Source organism: Protomyctophum bolini (genome assembly GCF_963924005.1).
Source record: "Protomyctophum bolini genome assembly, chromosome: 6".
NCBI classification, from domain to species: Eukaryota; Metazoa; Chordata; class Actinopteri; order Myctophiformes; family Myctophidae; genus Protomyctophum; species Protomyctophum bolini.
In genome coordinates this window covers 13204068-13225337 of record NC_137867.1, presented here as the reverse complement: position 1 = coordinate 13225337, position 21270 = coordinate 13204068, and the positions used below count along the sequence as shown (strand labels likewise).

The 21270-nt window shown below is 43.7% G+C and overlaps 1 protein-coding gene across 1 annotated transcript; it reads right to left on the bottom strand.

The window, feature by feature from the left end:
- Positions 1–457: 457 nt before the first annotated feature.
- Positions 458–20604, bottom strand: tut7 (terminal uridylyl transferase 7). Its single transcript, XM_080766324.1, has 29 exons — positions 20513–20604; positions 19231–19655; positions 18855–19009; positions 18647–18763; positions 18300–18477; positions 17595–17683; positions 17203–17254; positions 16982–17051; positions 16740–16866; positions 16327–16446; positions 16105–16239; positions 15395–15572; positions 14076–14773; positions 13775–13925; positions 13225–13311; positions 12731–12831; positions 12313–12370; positions 12044–12147; positions 11838–11927; positions 10699–10812; positions 10520–10597; positions 5026–5203; positions 4824–4871; positions 3674–3765; positions 3474–3589; positions 3187–3362; positions 2938–3026; positions 1884–1947; positions 458–1801 (listed from the first exon to the last, which is right to left on the bottom strand). The coding sequence occupies exons 2-29, from the start codon at positions 19631–19633 to the stop codon at positions 1743–1745; spliced, it is 3927 nt and encodes a 1308-aa protein (XP_080622450.1). The 5' UTR covers positions 19634–19655; positions 20513–20604; the 3' UTR covers positions 458–1742.
- Positions 20605–21270: the final 666 nt, after the last annotated feature.

Here is a 21270-nt window from a genome sequence, read left to right as displayed (position 1 = left end):
CCAGAGCTCCGAAATTGTTGGGTAAAACTAGACCTATATTAAATAGTTTATAGGATCAATCCAGGTAAATTAATACATGATAACCCTTCCACAGTAGTAGATTTGACATATTTTCAATTATTTTGCATTGTCCTACATAATGCCTCATTTGCATATTTAATAATACAATAAATCATTGTCTTCGTGTAAGTACTCAATTGGGGAAGTGTCATGGTGATAACAATCTGATATAGATATGGTTTTGCTCACTCAATTCATAATTAACGTTCCAATTTTGGAGCTCTGGCTCATGGAACTGAACCGGTGGAAAAGGGGCCTCAGTGTGGTCAAATTCAAAATAAATAAAAATATCGTCCCGTCACAAATATACCCCCCCCCCCCCCCCGCACTACAATAGTTTGAATAGAAATTATAGTTAAAATTCTAAAGATATCACTATTGAATCAAGACAAGGAATAAAAATATTCTTTTTTAAAATTTAATTGATGAGCAGGTCTTTCAGACAGATTACTAGCAGCAACACATTCAATATAGTATAATGGAGCCTCACTGTGCAGCAACTGATCTGAGGCACCGTGGCGGCCACAAAACACCTGCTAAATACATTTTGGATCCAGACTGATCGCTTCGTTCTGAAGGGTTTTTCCTCCCCATCTTCTCTGAGAAGTGAAGCGAGAAGAAAAAAAATCTGCCGAACGGAGCGAATCAGTCTGGATTCCAGGCTATGTTTTTATCTCCACAAATTAATCAAAATGGTCTCAAATTAGCAGTATTTGTAAGCTTTTTCACAAACTGGAATATTTAGTAGTAGAAATGAAATAGTCAAAATATTTTTTTTTTCCTTTTTTAAATAACCTAATCGAGTGTGTAAATTTGAAGAGAACACAAAAGACCCAAGTTCAAATGGCTGTGTTCTTGTTGTACGAGTCACAGTCATAGCAGCTCTAAGCATAATTATACACACAAACACACCATGGTTTTTGAAAGTTGGGTGCTGAGGAAAGTGGAGGTCCACCATTCTTGGACGGACACGCATACGCAAAACAAACACACACACGCGCACACGCACACGGGGCTGTATCTATAAAATCTACTTGTTTTAGGTTGCATTATCTCAAAAACATAAAAATACAACCATGAAAGTACATTATATACAGGGCGAGTAGTACCCTGAAACACTATATACAGGGCGAGTAGTACCCTGAAACAAACTACAGCTGCTTTCCAGGCTGGATGAGAGACATGGGTTTACGGATGTCAGTGCACAGGACAATTAAAATGTCATTTAAACGAAATTCGATAAAAACAAAAAACCCTGGCCATCAAAACTGGTAGGTAAACAAAGACATGAGGAGCATGCATCATGGCTTGTCTTGTTAAAATAAGAAAATAAGCTTAAAAAGACTCCTCTGAAGAGGAGTAACTGTTTAAAAAAACAAAAACTAAATTATAATAATAAAAAAAAAACATAAAAGGCCCTGCTTTGCTTCAAGTTAAGCCACTGGCAACCTGGCTTTGGCGGGTTCCAGCTGGCCATGCAGTCCAATTTATATTCTAGGTTTTGGGGTAAAAGGATTTGGTTGGATTTAGTTGCCGTCTGGCCGATGGAGACACTAGAACGAGGTGGTTTGATCATCTCTTCACCGTGGTCATTCTACTCCAACTTCATACTCAAGGGTGGGGAAACCCCAACGAGAGTATGAAGTAAGTGATAAATGGCCGCTTTGTGAACATGGTTTTGTCTATTCCACCGGGCTCTTCCTATGACTGGGGCGTCCCAAGTGTCGGCTGCCTTGACTGCCTGAAAAACACAAACGCATGTATGCTTTAGCACACCAGAGTGGCTTCATGTTTTGAATGATGACAGACAGAAGATTACACACCTGCTTGTGGACTCAATATCACTGGTTGTTTTCGCTTCTTTTTGTCCTCCTGTAGAGGTACTCCCTATAAAGAAATTAAAATAAGGTTGAGAATGTGTCCTATTACACGATTACAAAAATACAGAATTTCCTTAAAGTTAGCTGCTAAAACATTAACACTGAATCATGTTTCATGTCTGTCTGGTATATGGCAAATAAATAAAAAACATGTCAATGCTATCCTAGTCATTTCCAAGAAGACACCCTAAATCAGAGTCCTGCAACGGGTCGGATACCCGTGGATACCAGAGTTTGACGGGTGGGAACTGAAGCTGGAAAGCTAACCCAGGTAATGTTGGCCTAATGCGTCACTCTGTCTAAGTGTAAATAAAGTTAAAAATAAAAAGATTAGCCTGATGTTTGAAACAGCCTTGGATCAAGACGGTCGACTCATCAGGCTAATCTTTTATCATCCTCTCCTTGTTGATATATTATGCCAATATGCCATTCAGGTCGAAATCATGATATAACTTTATGTTGTGATAATAAGCAGCAGTAGCCTCAGTCAACTACATGTCTTCCGTTCCGTGTGCAAGGCACTGCCGCCGCCACCACCACACCACATGTTGGATGAAATAAAGTCAATGATAGCTATCGGTGCCTGTGATACGAACTGGTAACAGTAACGGGTGGGACGGATCTGGTTTAGAGTTTTATATAAATCACGGGTAATGGGCGGGTTGCGGAACTGATGATTGACGGGCAGGGCGGGTACGGGTATCGAAAATTGGACCCGTGCAGCACTCTGCCCTAAATACAGGCAGTGTCAGTGCTGCCATCTACAGGTTGAAATGTTTCGACTGCTAAACCTCATGCCTAAAACGCTACATCAGAATCTACTTTGATAGAAATTCAGAATTCTCAATTTCTGGGAAAGTGAATTGCAGTTTGTGTGTCACTCCCCATCTCTCTCAGTTTCCTGTCTTTCTCTACTGTGCTATCCAAATAAAGGCAGAAAAACCCAAACAATATAAAAAATAAGATTTTGAATAACTCATGCAGTTTGATATCACACCTGTTTCTCCTTTTCTCTCATGTTCTTCAGATGGTTTGATGAGGAGTTAGGAGAGGAGGAGTACGAAGAGTTGTCCATTTTGACATTTCCTACCAGACACAGGATAAACTGAATTAAAAGCAACATATTTCATCCCACACTTTGTTATGATGTGACCTTAGATAAAACCAACTAACACAACTTCATTCAAAGCCACTGTTACCTCCACCAGAGTTGGATGGAAGTTAAAAATTAAAATGTTGAATCAACCTGCAGGGCCTCTGTACTGCACACAGTCCTTCTTAATGTGGGCTTGAGACCCACACAGGAAACAGGATCGCTTCTCATCCGGTCTTCTCCAGCGCTCGCCCTTCTGCATCATCTGGTCTTTGGCTCCATCTGCAGACTCCAGCCTATTGTTTTCAAAGTCCCTTCTCTGCCTGGACCTAGGCCAATGTTTACACCAAACATAAGATTTTACCCGACTCCAAAAGTGCTGGTGTAGCCTTACATAATTATTGCGAATCATACATACACTTTGATATTAGTAAACCTACTTCTTACGCATCGGGCAGTCTTTCATGAAGTGCCCGATCTTCCCACAGATTCTGCAGCAGCGGTCATTCGGGGCAAGCTCTCCTTCAGTGAGAACCTCAGGATCGAAGAAATACTCCTGGGATGAATATATAGAAATGTCAGTGACATTGCCGTGAGAGTCGCTCTACATCAATGTCTAGTTTTTATGATAAATACCAACCATTTGCTGAGAGTATTCAGGGGGATAGACTTTGACTGGTGTCCCAAACACCCTTCTACCATTGATGAAAGCCTTCATGATGAAGTTGGTCACTGTTTTGACGAAAATAAGAAACATTCCATCAGTTCAATTGTGTCAACGACAAACTGTCGACAACTAAATAATTTTTGTTGCAACGGTCGAATTTCTGAGGCATGCATTCATTGTTCTGTTCAATAAAATGCATTGGGGGTGGAAGCTTTGGGCCAATAACCTAGTGAAACCTTTAATTTTGCACGGATGAGTGTCGGGTGCAGCTGTCAGTCATGAAAATTTAAAATTAAAAGTACAGCATAATAATTTCAATCTGCTCCCAAACTGGCCTGTGTGATCCGGTTTAGAAGGAGAAAAATCAAACCAAATAACTGTTGGGGTCGCATTGTTTTTGTTCCCTGAATGCAAATCAATTCATTTAGTCTTGCTAGGTACGCCACAAGTTAGAATAAAAGACGGACATACCAAACGATTAATATAATGAAAGAAACTAAGTGATTATACCAGACTAAATACATTTTGAACATAGGGGAATCATTTGTAGGCACACGGCACCGGAGGTTTCGGTCGTGTGTCCCTGTGCCTGATGACGTAAAGTTATTTCCACTATTACCGGATCAGAAACCGTAAAATGATATTGATCCCATGCTATTACCTATGAAAATGAAAGAAAAGTGGTGGATAAATCAATTACTGAATTGTTTAGGGGAAACACGTTAACATTAGGAAAGTCCTTTGGCCGCAGTATTCAACCCATTTTGACCCGAGATCAGATTCTAAAAATGTCTTCTACATCCTGACAGTTTACTGAAAAAGCTATGTTTCTATGTCAGTCGTTCTTCGACTTTTCAAAAATAGCAGACCTACAAGCTCGTATCGCGTCACTCGGTGGCGAGATATGAGCTGGTAGATCTGCCAATTTTCAATAGCTGAAGCATAACAATGCTTTTTGGGTTCCCGCCCAAAATGGGTTAAACAGAATCTCCCTGCAGTGCAGATTGGAACACCATAGAACATGCCTCCAATACGAGTAGCAGAAAAGTGTTATTAATATTCCAAGTAATCAGTGATACCAATAACTTCATGAAATGTGAGAATAGCAGGGAACAAATCATACTTCTCCTCGACAGGCCAGCACCCAGATTGTGATTCAGGTCAAATGGATCTGTAGTGGGTCAGGAGAGAGACAAAAGTATTACATGTTGCCAGACAACACACAAATTCATACAATTATTGTCAGCCCAGAAACTGTATCGATTCCTGGGTTTTATATGTGAATAATAATGGAATAATGTTGTGCTGCAGGTACCCAGGCTGACCTTCAATGACAATGTACTTGGAGGTCCACTGCTTATTGAATGTGGTGAGACAGGCTCTCTGTCGGGTGGACACAACATGCTCCTTGAAGTCAAAATCCTCAGTGTAGAAGCGGAGCATTCCAAGCCACAGCTCCCCCACTGATTCAGTGTTCTTTCCATACTGTGACCACCGTTTAGGCTGTAGGTGGAAGACAGGAAAAGGCCAAATTTATAATCAGTTGTATGGCGGAGTCACTCCCAAAGAAATAACTGGTCTACAAGCCAACAGGTGAGCTTGTACATCAGCTATTTTTGGCAACGACAAGTCATACAGCGACATAAAAATCAGACCAATACCATGTTCAATACTATTAGGCGGTCTGCAGCCAAATACAGACTATATGACGCTTTCAAGTGGCCTGTGATGCTTTCAGTGCATGGATTTCCCTGTGGGATCAATAAAGGTCTCCGTCTGTTTATTATGCCACCACATATACAACTCGTTTGTTTTGATCCATGTTCTGCAACTAGAACAAAAGTAGATCTTCTAAGGTGGTCAGTCACAGAGTTGCGGTAAAAAAATAATAATAACCCAACAACTACACATTTATTAAATACAAGTAGCCTTTGATTATATTTTCAGGCCCACAACATAATGGCTTAGAATAAATGTACCTGACCCAAACGTAGTTGCAGACTCTTGATCTACAAGCATACAGAAGCATGTTCTGAAGAGTGCATAAGAAAACAGTGTACCATCAATAAAAAAACGTTCAAACTGTGCAACACAATCTGCAGCCGGTGGCTGGGTGATGTGCTATGATGGCATTTACATGAATGGAGTTGGACCAAATGTCTTTTTGATAGTCATGTTTCCATCATTTGAAGACATTTTGCCTCACTCACACAGAAGCCATTTCTACGCGTGCTAGTTGCCACCAATTATGCATATTCATTTCATTATATTGTGGTTGACACTAGGTGGAGGTGTCTCACCTCAGAATGGACACTGATGAGTGGTAATGGGTTCAATTAAACGTCAGGGTGACCACTGTGGAAGCTGATAAAATAAGACGAGCAGACGGAATATAGGGAGTCTTTGTACTTTACTGCCAAACAATATAAACTTGATACACGTGATCTCGAATGTGCCGTCGCTTTGAAATGACAGCGTAGTACATTCCGATTCTAGAGACAAAACCACTCTGTCTCGCATCGAAACCACTCTGTCCTCGCATCGAAACCTCTCCTCCTCGCTGGGGGCGGCGCTAAGGAGCGAGTGGAGGACGCGAGGGGAGTGAGTGAGTGTGAAAGTTGCGGTATTGGAATTTGGCTTTAGAGAAGGAAATGGTCACGTGACTGGGCTGCGCCACGACACTTTCATGGGAGCCAAACTCACTCCCAAAGTTAAATGTGAATGGCGCCGGCTGGACCAGCTCATAAATATTATTTCTGAAAAATTGAGACCTTTGTAATATAATCTGTTCAGGAATATAAACGAAGACGTATCACAGGTTGTTTTCTAATCACTTGCTTTTCAATGTGCACAGTATATAATTTTATCTGAGGATCTAAACAGCAGCAGGTATCTTTTCTGGCTCTGAGGTATCGCAAGATTTGTGGGAAGACTCGCGATACTACATTCAGAAGGTACTTTGTGCTCTTTAGATACCATACGTCTATAAACATTACACAGTGGGTTATATCTGTTGTTTTCCAGAAGAGATTACTTTACAAAAAGGTCTGTCGTTCAGAAAGTGTTTGTTCATGAGCTGGTCACTGAGCTCACATAGACTATAGGGATGGCCAAATGGAAAGATTGTATTAACCGGTTACCGCCAGGACTTGCCGGCTAATTAACCGTTAGCCGTTAAGGAAAAAAAAGCGCTGTTTTGCGCATTAAAAATAGACAAATACACCGTTTACACGCGGCCTGCTGTCAATCAGTGCACTAGTGCGTAGGCTACAGTCTTCTATCCGCACATATGTATCGCGGACCGTTCAGGAAGGATTAGAGAGAGAGAAAGACGTCTCTCTAACGCGCGCGAGCGAGAGAGAGAGAGAACGTCAGAGAGAGAGAGAGAGAGAGAGAGGGGGGGGGGGGGGGGGGTCCCGTTAGCAACAAGCTAACAGCATACCGGTACGTTCGTTCTATGATCCATAAAACGACAGATCTGCCGTTTAAGGAACCAACGTTCGTTGCATGAAGGGCAGATCTGCGGGCGCGCAATGCTGTGTGTGTTTTCGTCTTTTTTTCTTTTTCCCTCCTGCTTCCACAGTCCACTAGTACTTCATGCAGTTGCGTTGGTGTTTTTGTTTTGGGGGAAGTAAGTCACGGCACATGCGTGGTTGCACTGACAGTAAAGGTGGAAAGAGGGGGGGTGTGTGTGTGTGTGTGTGCGTGTGCTTGGTGTTTTGGCCGCGGTGCCCGCTCTCGGCGCTTCAAAATAAAATATATATTTTTTTTATCTGTGAACCATTAGCCGTTAGTGTTGTCGGTAAACAAATTAATAAACGGCTAACGGCTAACGGTTGTCGGTGGCCATCCCTAATAGACTACAGTGCATTCTGCCGAACTTCCGGGTGTAGTTTGGCTCCCATGAAAGTGTCATGGCGCAGCCCAGTCACGTGACCATGTCCTTCTCTAAGCTTCCTTGGGTGGAGAGTGATATAAGGTATCATATAACCTTTACCCGTGTGTACTTTACTTCCAAACAAATTCAAGCACAAAGACTCCCTATACTCCCGTCTGCTCGTCTCTTTCATCAGCTTCCACAGTGGTGACCCTGAACATGAACGGTGACACGGCAGCCAAACCTCCTGCCCAACCGGTGTTGGGCAGAGGAGAGGGAGAGAGATTCTATGAGTGATGGCGTCATCAATGAGGACACACTGTTTATTGAGGACACGTCTTCTGCCTGCGTCTGTGCGGACGCCGTAGGAAACGAAAATGGACCACCGCTGGATGCAGCTAATGGTACTTCCCTCGACTGTGTTTAAATGGACATCAGTTTGCCTGGGACTTTATTATTGCTTCTGTGTCGGTGCCTATACTGGGCGTCACAAACGTCGGCTGATTGACTCCGTGTCCTTTGACACATACCCGTGCACACTCGGGAGCGGCGCAGGAATGGCTCGGCATGGTGCGCCGATCCAACAGTTCGTGGGGCGTCCCTTCTGCACATGGTCCCCAAAGCAGACAGAAAGTGGCATCCGTGTGGTGATTTCCGGCGCCCGAATAAGATTACCATGCATGCCAGGTACCCAGTTCCCCATATCCAGGATTTTTCTCTGCCCACCTGGCACCATCTTTTCTAAGATGGATTTGGCGCGTGGCTACGACCAGGTGCCAGCGGATGCCAGGTCAATCCGCTGGACATGCCCAAAACTGCTGTGATCTGATCACACCATTTGGACTGTTTGAGTTCCTGCGGATGCCATTCAGCCTTAAAAAGGGGCAGCGCAGTCATTCCAGCAGATGATGGATTCTGTGCTCCGGGGCATGCCATATCTATTCATTTACCAAGATGATATTCTAGTGGCTAGCGGATCGGCAGTCACCGATAGCCCTCACCACCGATGCCTCAGACTAGGCAGTAGCTCTCTGGCGCCTGGCAGCCCCTAGCCTTTTTCAGTAAGAAGCTCCGGGACACAGAAAATACAGCACATTTGACAGGGCGCTGCAGGCCCTTTTCCTGGCGGTACGGCACTTCAGGTTCCTACTGGAGGGGAGGTAGTTCACCGCATATGTGGACCATAAGCCCCTGCTCTTTGCCATGGCCAAGACAACAGAGCCGTGGTCCGTTCGGCAGCAGTGCCAACTTTCCACCATATCCGAGTTTACGACAGACATTCAGCATGTGGGCCCAAAGACAACCGGGTGGCAATTTACAATTTAGGCATTTAGCAGACGCTCTTAATCCAGAGAGACTTACATTAAGCAAGAGCAAAAAAGCATGGGAAATTGGGAATAGATCACATATATAAAAAGCATTTATCATGAAACATGCGTAAGCTAAGAACGTAGCAGTGGAATATCTATATTGTGAAACTATACATATATAGTATGCTATACATAATGTACTATGAAGTGCTATGACTACATACAATGCAATTATAGTGCCGTCTACATGACATAAGTCTGTATCAAATGCTATCCAAGTCTAAAAAAGTGCTATCTAAGGGGGTAGGGTAAGTGCTATGGGCCATGGAGTCTGAAAAGGTGGGTTTTCAGTCTACGGCGAAATATTGGGAGTGATGCTGCAGTTCTGATTGCAACGGGAAGTGCATTCCACAGTTTTGGAGCCAGAAGGGAGAAGAGTTTGGGACGTGTGGAGCGTTGTCCCGGCGTTTTTATTGAGGGTACTTCCAGCTTCCCTGCGTTGGCTGATCTAAGTGCGCGGGAGGGTTTGTAGGGTTCCAGGTGGCCGGAGGTGGTTCCCCTGAATCTATTACATTACAGCGTCGGAGGTCGCTCGGGAGTTCATCTCCGGCTGGGTGACCTGGTTTGGCATGCCATCGGACAGGGGAGCCCAGTTCACTTCTGAGCTGTGGCGCACCGTGGCTGAGCGATTGGCTTTCGGGTAGTACGATAGTTTCACCCCCAATTAATATGAGAGTATTTTCATCGCTCCGCGCTCACAGGCGACAACTGGATCGACCGTCTCCCGTGGGTCATGTTGGGCCTGCGTTCAGCACCTAAGGAGGACCTGCAGTCCTCTTCGGCCGAGCTGGTCTTTGGTCAACCGCTGAGGGTCCCTGGGGAGTTGGTCCTCTGGCCCTTGGTCCACCACGGTCCACCGGTCTGCTGAGGGTCCCTGGGGAGTTTCTCCCTGGGTCCTCTGGCCCTTGGTCCACCACGGTTCACCGCTCTGCTTTCCGGGACGCGAGTGAGTTTGCCCCAGTTCCTACACACCACTGCCTTCCCCCCCCTTCCTACATTCCGAAGGACCTCATGGCTGCCAGCTACGTATGTATTAGTCATGATGCACACCGCTCTCTGCTGCAGGCTCCTTATGATGGGCCCTTCCGTGTCCTCGAGGTGGGCCCCAAGAACTTTGTAGTGGACATGAGGGGGGAATAAGGAGCGGATTTCAGTTGATCGGCTTATGCCTGCTCATATAGTCCCAGACGAGCCGGTGGAGTTGGCTCAGCCGCCACGCTGTCGGCCACCCAAATCTGCCCAAGTCTCCAGCCATTGTGACATTGTAAAAGGGACTAAAGACACAGGGTGTACGGTTGGGTTTTTTTTAAATAGGGGTTTAATGTGTTGCACTTGTCAATTCTGAGTGTTCGCACGGGGGGGGGGGGGGAGACGACGACTAGATGGAGGTGTCTCACCTCAGAATGGACACTGACGGGTGGAGATAGGAAGTGATATAAGTACCTTTACCTGTAAATACTCCCTATACTCAGTCAGCTCGTCTCTTATCAGCTTCCACAATATCTCAGAATCACGCTTCCGTCAACTTGTTTGCATGTTGGGACATATAGCACAATGAGGAAAGAAACCCACCAGTGCTTCCAAATCATCGAAGAAATAGACGTTCCAACCATCGACCATAACCTCTGGTTTCTTGCTTCCGTCATGAATCTGCAACAAAACAAGACAAGTTCATAGAGAAAGACAATGTCCACGGTGTTACGAGATGGATAGAGCCCAAACAATCACGTGCTCAGGTTTGGGCGAGTTACCTCCTGCAGTACAGGGATCACCGGTGGCTCCCTCTGCTGGAGGAAAAACAGGACCATGAGGGTGTAGGCATAGGATGAGAGGCTGCCACGGGACGCATCTCCAATGTCACACATCTGGACGAACAACAACGGAAAGTATTAGAGGTTTTACAGAAATCTGAGAAAACTGGACATTAAAAAGGTTTAGCATCATTCACTGTAATACTAAATATTAACAATGACCCTCACTTTGACATGCATTAGGCCAGTGGTTTTCAACCCTTTTCATATCGAGGTCCATTTATTCTGCATTTGAGCCATGGACCATTTGATGAGATTTAGCCTCTCAGAAACAAAACATGGTTGTCACCATTAGGAGAGATAACAGGCAAATATTGTAATATAATTATTTCTAATCATGTAGACTTCTTGTAAATTAAGTAATGCAGATGCGTTATAATTAGGGGTGTACATGGTTGACGATACATAGATATTCATGTTCATTATGGCGATACGATAGAATTATTTGAAATCGATACAGTAACCATTTAGCAAATACATTAAATATGGGTGAAATTTAAGGGAAAGAATTATTTTTATGGATATAAATGAGTAAACAGTGATTCTGGCATGATCTGGATTATTTACATTGCAAAACGATTCGATACCGATTAGTTCCACTGCGATATGATACTTGCCGTTTACACATTACGAATATACTTCAATTTTTTAAATTAAAATAGATATTTCAATACAGTTACTATATCGCTGCAATAATTTAACTCCCTAGAGCATGAAATTAAGATCTATAAGGATCCAATTGGTTACCAACTCTATCATTTCGCTGGGGAACACCTGGAACCCCCTCAAGGACCACTGGTGGTCCCCGGAGGCCCGGACCACTGGTTGAGAACAACTGCATTAGGCCATGGAAGCCCATTTGATGAGATTGAGGGATTTCTTTGGGGGACCCAGAGATGAAAAGCAGTGTTCTTTTAACAGTGTGGACAAAAATGTAGTGTCTTACGTGTCTTAAACTCATTTAGCAGACTTCCTGAAAACCCTCAGGTGCCCATGGATGGACCCCACCCACACCAAGAACCACTATAGTGGTGCACACAAGGATGTCTGTTGTTGCAATGTGCGTGTAGCGTGCTCACCTTGGCAAACACCTTCATGACATAGCAGAGGAACTTCACCCTCTTGTCGATGGCGGCGTACGATGCCAACAGATGAGTGTTGTGCAGGGCCTGAAAGTACAAAATGTCACATCATGCGTTATGCAGGCATCCAATCCAGTGAGTGAATGAAGTCTGCATAGCGATTTCAGAAGACTAAAAACATGAGTTTGTTCTGTAGTCCTTACCAGGGTGTTGTAGAGGCTGATGTCTCCTTCCAGCCCTGTGTGGACATGGAAGAACTTCACAATGGGCACCTTGGCTGTAGTGATTGGCAGGATGTTCCTCAAACCTGAGGGGAGTAGAGATGGAAATGTTACCATGACATTTCTTTGGTTATTTGTTTAAATAAAGCGAAAAGTCAAAGAATCATGGTGAAAGAAGAGAATTATATTAAAAAATAAAAAACAAACACCACAGGCGCAAACATTATAAAACATTTAGGGGCATATGTAACCTGGGTGTTTCTTCAGTAATCTCGCCAGGCTCTCAATGATTCCAATGCAATCCAGACCCTGAAAAATAAATTAAGAGATTTGCACTTATTTAATGGAAAGTTGTGAATAATCACACCAGTGTTGTTCGAGACTTGTCTCTTTCCTGGCAGCACTGTTTGACTAAAGATAAGTTAGCTACCAAGCTAAATGCTATGTGGCTCAGCCAACAGGTTAGGTAAATAACCAATCAAGAGAGTTTCTTCTAAGTAGAGGCAGTCTGTTATCACTCTCATTGCACAACTGCTGTTCAAAGTAAACTAAACCATTTTTACCTGGATACCTATGGCAGACGCAGTATATTGTGTGCCGAGTGCTGACATTCCCTTCTTTTCACTTGATTATTTTTGGGTTATATATACATACACACACACTACTTACATCGGAGGTGGCTTGTCCCTCCATCACCATGCAGATGTCCAGGTCACTCTGTCTAAAGCCAAAACCATTCTTGGACGACCCAAACAACCTCAGCTTTGCCCCTGTCCACAAGATACAAAAATAATTCCTTGACCCACTACTTTCCCAGATGTAGACAATAACTGAGGTCTTCAGATGATCAAATCTTAATAGAAGTTCATAACAAGGACCTAACTAAAGTGAACCGCACCACATATTAGTTTTTATTACTCAATACTAAATTTTATTTTAATCTCATAATACTTTCTAATAATACTAATACTAATTTCACACTTTAAAAGGTGGTTGCACACTGGATGCGTTTTCGGAAAACCGAAACGCTGCTAAACATCCAAAAACGCGTCCAGTGTGCAGGCCTGCAGGAACCTTAACTGGATATAACATCTTGGTGAACAAAGAGAGTAAAAGCTTTTTAGTTCCACAAGGACTGCTCTAATTAGAATTGGAGCCTTTACCTGAAAACTGCCTTCTGACGAAGTTCTCCAGGTCGCGAAGGATGTACTCTCTCACATCTATTTCCAGGGTGTCAGGGGCAAAGTCCTCTAGGGGAACACAAAGATCCACATTGAGACAGGCCCAAACACTTTTTTTTTAGTCTCCTTTACCTGTAAAATGTCGACCTTTAGTCCTAAATCTGTTGAGTAGTTGCCCTTCGGTTCTGTAGATCATTTTGACTGCTTGGGGCAGGTGTTCACCCATGACATGAGGATAGCAGCAATGAAGATGAGAAAAGTCTAGGGGCAATGACAGACCTGCCGACTCCAATCAACCATGAATAGTTCCGTTTCATCTCCACTGCCACAGAACTGTGACCGACATATCATCATACAGCAGTCTCAGTGGCCGGATGCATTTGTCTGGGCAGCCAATGAGGTTTGCCAAGATCGGTTGTCCAGACAAATACATCTGGATACTGAGATCCAGGCATACAGATTAGACTGACACACACACACACACACACACACACACACACACACACACACACACACACACACACACACTTACCATAGCACTGCTCACACACAGCGTTGAGGGTTTTCAAGAAATTCGGTGTGATTGGAGGCAAGGGTTCAAGCTCCACTTTCTTGAAATCTTCTGGGCAGTCTTTCTTCAGATGGCCGTCATGTTTACACAAGCTGCACACGACCATGTGGGACTAGGAGAGAAAACAGCTCAGATTTACTTACACTGTACATGCAAGCATTGCTGCCAATTAGTTGAGCTGCATTCTCTATTCATCTTCAAATGCAGAAGTACCAGCAAAATATCAACATTTGCTCATAACGTAAACACAGGTCATATTTACCTTGCCTCGTGTGAATGCTTGCCTGGTAAACTCATAGCGCAGGCCGCTCTGTTTTCCATTCTTGACTTCAAAGCCCTCTACAGGTGGGTGTGACAGAATGATAGGAGCCAGCTCCTCCTCCTCCTCATCCATGGAAGTGGGCGTCAAGTTGGGCGCCAAGTCAGGGACCTCTTCGTCAGAGAGGAGCTCCTCCCCTGAGACTTCGTCAACTAGAAAGATCTCCTCGTCCTCCGTGGTGAGGCTGTCTAGATGCTGTCGGCAGAATTCAACGTCGTCGTCCCCCTCCTCTTCTTCTTCCTCCTCCTCCTCCACCTCCTCATCATCATCATCATCTTCAGAGAGGCTGTTTTTGCCAGAGTCTGCCTTTTCTTTTTCCCCCTCGTCGTCCGAGTCGCACTCTTCATTGACCTCTTCCTCTTCAATAATACAATCGGAGTCTTGAGGTGCCTCTCCTTCGGTAGGAGGTTTAACTGTGGCCGTGTTCATGCCTGCCTGGTGGACGATCTCCTCTCCCAATGTCTTTGCATCTGCGGCCCCCTGGACAGGCCTTTGCAGTGACTCCACCTTGTGGTTGGTAGCTGCCGTGTTGTGTGGCAGGGCAAAGTACTTGTAGGTGGTTTTCAGGCAGTGCAGGAGATAGTCGAACGTTTGCTGACTGTTTAGTGTGCGAGCCACATTCCTCTTCACGGCAAACGGGTCTAAACATAGAAAGGCAGACATGAATTTAAAGCCACGTCAGAGAGAATTGAGCACACATGCAGGATTTCCCCTTTAAGATTAGTCGGGCCAGTGTCTTTAAGTGTGTGTAATAAAGTGTTAAATAGCTCTATATTCCGATATACATTCTAATGAATATACAGGATAAACAAAACAAAAAACGACAAAATTGGAACTGAAATCTTTGTGGGGTTCCGTTTTCTAAAGAGCCAGAGAGACTCCTGTAAAAGACAGACTAATAGCAAGCAATGTTTACCATCAGAACAGAGCTTTAACCTTTTTTTATCCCATTTTGGGCAGGAACCCTAAAATTGGTGTTAGCATTATGTTATGCTTTAGCCATTGAAAAATAGCAGATCTACAAGCTCATAGTGCACCACGGAGTGGCACGCTACGAGCTTGTAGGTCTGCTATTTTTGAAAAATCGAAGAACGACTGACATAGAAACAGCTTTTTCCGAAAACTTTTCAGATCTCAGGTCAAAATGGGTTAACATAGGACTTTACACCCCCTTTAACAAATTTGTGATCGTGTGTCGAGACCATTTATTCACAGAAGCTCAAACAGGGTTGACATCTTGATCAAGTCAACAAGCTCTTTACCTTCCACAGCAATGCGCTTCTTTGGCCAGTCCTTTGCCTCACGCGAGAGAACCACACTAGTGCGCACGCTCATCACATTGTCTGCCATGTTGAACTCCAACGAGTAGAAGCGAAGCATTTCTACCCACAGGAGGCCAACCTCTACAGAGGCATAAGGTCTTTGGAACACCAGTGGAGCCTGTTTGGCAAGAGGATATACAGTACATACTCACACGTGACAAAGAATATAACAAATTGACACTATGTAAATTCAGAAGCCTAAACACTTTTGGTTGTGGATTGAAGGCCCAGTGATGGTAGTACCTCCAATGTTTAATGGTAACTATTCATTCAAATCTCACTTAAAGTGGGCCAACATTCATCACTTCTGTTATTTTGCCCACCAGTCTATAAAAGATGACTATGATCCCCTCAAAAAACATCTTGATAATGGATGTCTAAAAATAACGTCTAATGTCCATTGTCCAACATAAAACAATCAAGTGGAGGCCGGTACAACAAAAACCAACCAAAGATCTCCACCTACTGATATCCTGAGGGAAATCAATACAGTATATAGGCTAAAACAGCGAGAAAACCAGCACACACTGCTCTTAAAACCAATATTGGTACCAGCCCAGGCGCAATATGAAAGACCACCCAAAAGTGTTTGCACTAGTTCCTGCAATGCCGTTTTTTAGATGTCACCAGATCGGTAGGAAGAGATTTACCTTTCCGCTCTTAAATGAATCCTCTATTGGCCGCAAACTCTCTTTGGATGTGGGGAAGTAAGTCCAGTGAACAAATCCATCCACCAGGTTTGTGAGATTGAATTCAGACAACTTGCTGAGTGAAAACTCCTTTATCTGAGGATGATGCAGTTTGTTGTTAAGCTCATGAATGTTATATTTTAAATATTTTAACGCAAGACAAATGGGAGAAAACTTGCACACCTCATGGTTAAAGTATGTGGGCAGGAGTGGCTCTTTTCGCTGCTGCAAGAAGTAGATGACCATCAGGGAAAAGACATATGTCGGCAGACCGCCTTCATCCGCTCGGTCCACCTGACAGAGCTGAGACAACATACACAATTAATTCGCTTTGCCAGTTTGTATACTGTATCTGGTCTAGAGAGAATCAGCAGATAAGTTAATGGTCTGTGCTCATTTGTGGAAATTAACTGATAAAAGTGTAATGGAAACTAGGCTTTTCACAGGTACTGCAGAAAGCATGGTGACGTGGAGTTGGTAGTTTGTAAGATTTATTAGATGGTTCATTAAACGCATGTGAAATTTGAAATGAAACCATTGACGGGAGAATGCCATCATGTTCTGATCACAGAATGACAGCTCTTTTAGAAACTCACCCGGGCCCAGTGTCTGAAGCCCAGGACCAGTGGAAGGAGGATAGGTTCCCGATTGGCTACGGCAGACAAGTAGGCAGTGGTGTGACAGGCGTTGTCGTTTCCAGCGCTCACCTTGCAGATCAGACCGCTGTAGGAACAACATGATCAGTCTCTTAAATTCTCCCATGAGTGCCGTGCCAAGCCACAGGCAGTGATGAAATTAGCAGAGGTAGATTCAAGAGCCAACAATGGAGACAACAAACCTCTTTTTCTCTTTGCAGATGACCACAGGTACGCGGGCATGAAAATCTGCCTCAAGGTCGACATAGACCGCTACGAAAAAAAAAAGCAGGACATTTATAAAACATGCAAGCTTTAAATCGGGTAGTCATTTTGTTCACAGATGTGATGATAGTTCTTAACAAGGAGCATTGCTGATGAGCCAACTGAATATTTATGCATTTGGATAAAGTGAGTGACTCACGGCACACAGAGAGGGTCTCCTGGACCTTCAACAAGACGTCAGGCTGATGCATCTGTGAATACATTCCAGTTCAAAACCTTACAACATGAATGCATGCACGGTATGAATGTGGTGGGCCCAGCCCAACAAATAAGGAACTATGCAGACAATGTCAAAGACATACCATTGATCTAGGGCTGCATTATTTTAGCGATTTAGTATCAATTACTTTATCGTGATTATGTTAAAGAATTACATAAATTAATTGGCACAAAATAAACCCAATTGATTTTAAAGATTATGCGGCATTTTTTCCTTGTGTGTGTACATATATTCTTTTTAAGATTAAATAAATGAGTTTGATTTGCTGTTGTACAGTTGCAGTCCTAATGACCTGGCTCTGTACTACTCACGTGAAGGGGGTACTGAATGTCAACGTTGACATCAGAATCTTTAAAACCAAACTTGGTGCAGGATGACCCATATAGCCGGAGATTTATCTCTGTAAATGGAAATGAGCGAGAGACATCGAGAGTGAGTGGCCAAGAGTGAGAGAGAGAAGAGCAAGAGAATGTTCAAATCTGAATATCTATTCAAAATCAATTAGCAAACACATTAAAGCCAAGGCTCTTGGCAGCTAAATTATTATCTCCAGAGGCCAGTAATAAATACATCTGGGAATCTCTGTACGTACGCATATGCGTACATCTGTAATCCACTTTATGTGGCAAAATTGTCGTTTATAATCTATGCATATATTATTTTCCTATACCAACATTGTTCGTACGAGTACATTTTGTAGCTTACAACAAATCACGGTATATTGTGAGCTTGTAGAGATTAGCTCCAGGAAAAAAATGCAAAGGATCAAGGAATTAACACACAAGTGAAACGAATAAAGCCCTCCTCAGCCCTGCATGCAATGAGACATTGCTGTGCAATGATTATATTTAGTATCCGAATATCAAATATTTGGGGCCAGCCTACACATTAAAAAACAATAAATTAAGGGAAAGTGCATAAATGGAAAAATAAAATAATAATGGCAAAAGAATAAAATAGAAAGAATATAACAGACAAACGGGGGGGGGGGCATAAATACTTTTGAGGCAGCTTACCAGGCATGACAGACTGGAGGAGCTCTTGCATGGTGGAGACGATGCACTGTCTCTTCTCTACATCCTGGTCACTCAACCCTTGCTCCGTGGCCACAGTCGCTAAGGTAGCACTCACTGCACTTATCTGCTCCTGCCCAGGGGGCAGGATTTCAGTCAGCATTACCTGCTCTCGCCTCTCCTAGGAACACATGCACACAAAGTGAAATCACATGTACAAACAAATACTCAACATTGAGGTTGAGATGTATAAAAGCTATGACTATACAATGTCTGTAGTCAGAATACTGTAGTAGTAGTACTGTAAATTTCAAACTCTACAGTGACAAGTGTAATAAAATAAAACTCACCCTTGCCCGCCTCTTGTGCCACTTGTCTTTGGCGTGACGCTGGGCGATAGGGATCGAGTCCAGCAGCATGTCACACAGACAGCAGGTGTACACAGCGCTGGGTCTGCTGCGGGCACGCTGAAGTGATAAGAGAGAAATCAGTGGCCAGTTCCCAACAACTTGGAAACTTTACTGCAGTGCAAGCCCACCGCTAGTGACCGCTAGTCACCTTTTTCAGGCGAAAGATTTCATCTCGGATAAGCTGCTCCTCTGCCTGCCGCAGGGACAATAGTTCTTTGGCCGAGAGCTGTGATTCGTCAATCACTGGACCCCTGTCTTCATCCCCAAAAGGCCTCCTTCGGTCTCGGTTCCTTCGTCTTCCTCCTGGAGGGGCAAGAACAAATAAGATTGGGCCTGTATCCATGGAAGTGGAAGTCTAAAAATCTAAGGTATAACATGCAGACTGTGGATCAACATAATATTTGTGTAATGAAATAATAAATACCAGTGCTCAGTAATAAAAAGGTCCAAGTACAGTTGGCTGCTAAAGAATACGCTTAATTTGCCAAAAGCGTGTCCCCCATTCTTTCTGCAGATTCCCTCACCTGAGCTGTGAGCAGTGCCATCAGCAAAGTCCCTCTTTCCCTGTTCCCGGTCCTCTCTTGGGTCCTCTCCATGCGAGTTCTTCTTCCAGTGCTGTCGCTCTCTCCAGTTCTCCTCTCGATTGTTCTCAGCACCGGGAAACCGCTGGAAGCCATCCCTCTGTAAGGGACTATGTCCACCCCTAAACCCCCCAGGAGAGCTACTCAGGGGGCCAAGGCCCCCCTTCTTAGGGCTGGCATGGTAAGGCCTGCCCTGGTTCCTCTTGGTTTGGTGACTTCCCTCGTTTTTGGGGCTGAATCCCTGTCCCTGGTCATGGATCCTCCAGCTTTCTGTCTCATCTGTCACAATACCCCTCACCCGACCTCCTCCTACCTTAGCATAGCGAGGCCTTCCCGACTCTTCCATGGTGGGCTTATACTAAAACAAACTGTGGGATGAGGTGAGTCATGTTCAGTTACAGTCTTACAGATGGGCCATTTACTCAGCAATATCATTTTACACAGGTCATAAATGTTGGCTCAAAGTCTGCCAATAACATCTCTTCTTAGACTGACAAAAACCTATGTGTTGGGTGGTTTCTTTTTCTTGTGAAAACGAAACGCCTGCGGTCTCCGAGGCTAGGTGGCCATAAAATCATAAAATCTCCTGTCATTATTGGGTGCCATGTCACGGTGGCACTAATGACAGGAGATATTATGAGGGACTGCCGATGAGGATCTAAACAAAGTAAACCTTCTACCGATCGGCTATTGTTTACAAAGTCCAAGCAGTCAGAAAGTAGTCAATCAACATCCCTGTATTATTTCTCTCCTTCTGGAAAGCTAGTTGTTAAGTAGTTAACTGTGAGGCTCTGTTGATTTTTACTCGATTAAACCATTTCATTAACGCCTGCGTAGTGTAATATGTATGACATTTGCAAAAATACATTAAATTTACAATAGAGTGGGAAGAGTCTTGACAAACCAACCATAGCGTGCTTAAAGTGTAACTGACTTTTAATGTCACTTCCATTTACTAGCTAGTGACCGCTAATGGCCGAAGGGCTGCTATCAGGCGTTCTCGTTAACAGAACATCAATAGTAACGTTAGCATTACTCACTTATTATTATGACAACAATGTAAGTTAGGCCCATGGGCAATTAGCCAGCTAGCAAGCGAGCTAGCTAGCTGGTTGTTAGCTTACGTTAAAAATCAAAAATCTTTTCTCTTAACGTAAACAGAATTTGAAAAAAACTACCCATGAAAATGACTTTGATAATAAGTCAAATATCCTCAATGAAATACCTCGTGTCTTTATATGGACTGCATAGTGGAACGCCAGCAGCAACCTGCAGCCTAGATCTCTGTGATGTTTGTTACTTGAGTTTAGGAGGAGGGACCACTGTTCTGTTTTAAGGCCTGTGAGTGACGTCACCTAAAGCTATGTCTAAAGGCGTCAAGTAAGACATTATTTAACAAAAATACTTCCGTAAGCAAACGTCAAAGTAAAGGTAAGATCTTATGGGATGACAGAGTTAAAAAATAAAATAAAAAATAGATTATTAATAAATAAATAAATATTAATAAATAATAGGGTTCCCCGGGTTCTTACTTAAGGTTTAGTTTAGGGTTAGGTTTATTATTGTAAGCAGGGAACAAAGTATGGGGGCAGAATCCCCTTTTTTGCGGGGTGGGGAACATAGAACTATAGCCCCTCTCGGAACCCTCCGTAAAGTTTTCTGAAATTTGGATGTTACTTTACGTAGGTTCCCTATGCATTTATTCCACGCGCTATGGTAGACAGATGTACATACCCTCCGTGCAGGCCGTGCTGCGGCCTTTTGGTGGTGGTGAGATGTTTCAAAAGAAGCATATATCGGCTATAGGAGACAACGGAAACGTGAGAGAAATTTCATTAGGTGCAGAAGCCGTTAAGTATTTTTAACCGTTTTGGCTGCTCTGAAATTCTCTCTTCCTTCCTTGACTTCCTTATTGACTTCCCATTGTACCGTCTCCCGCACCGAGAGTGGCTAGCTGAGACAGAGCAGATCAGAGGCAGGAAC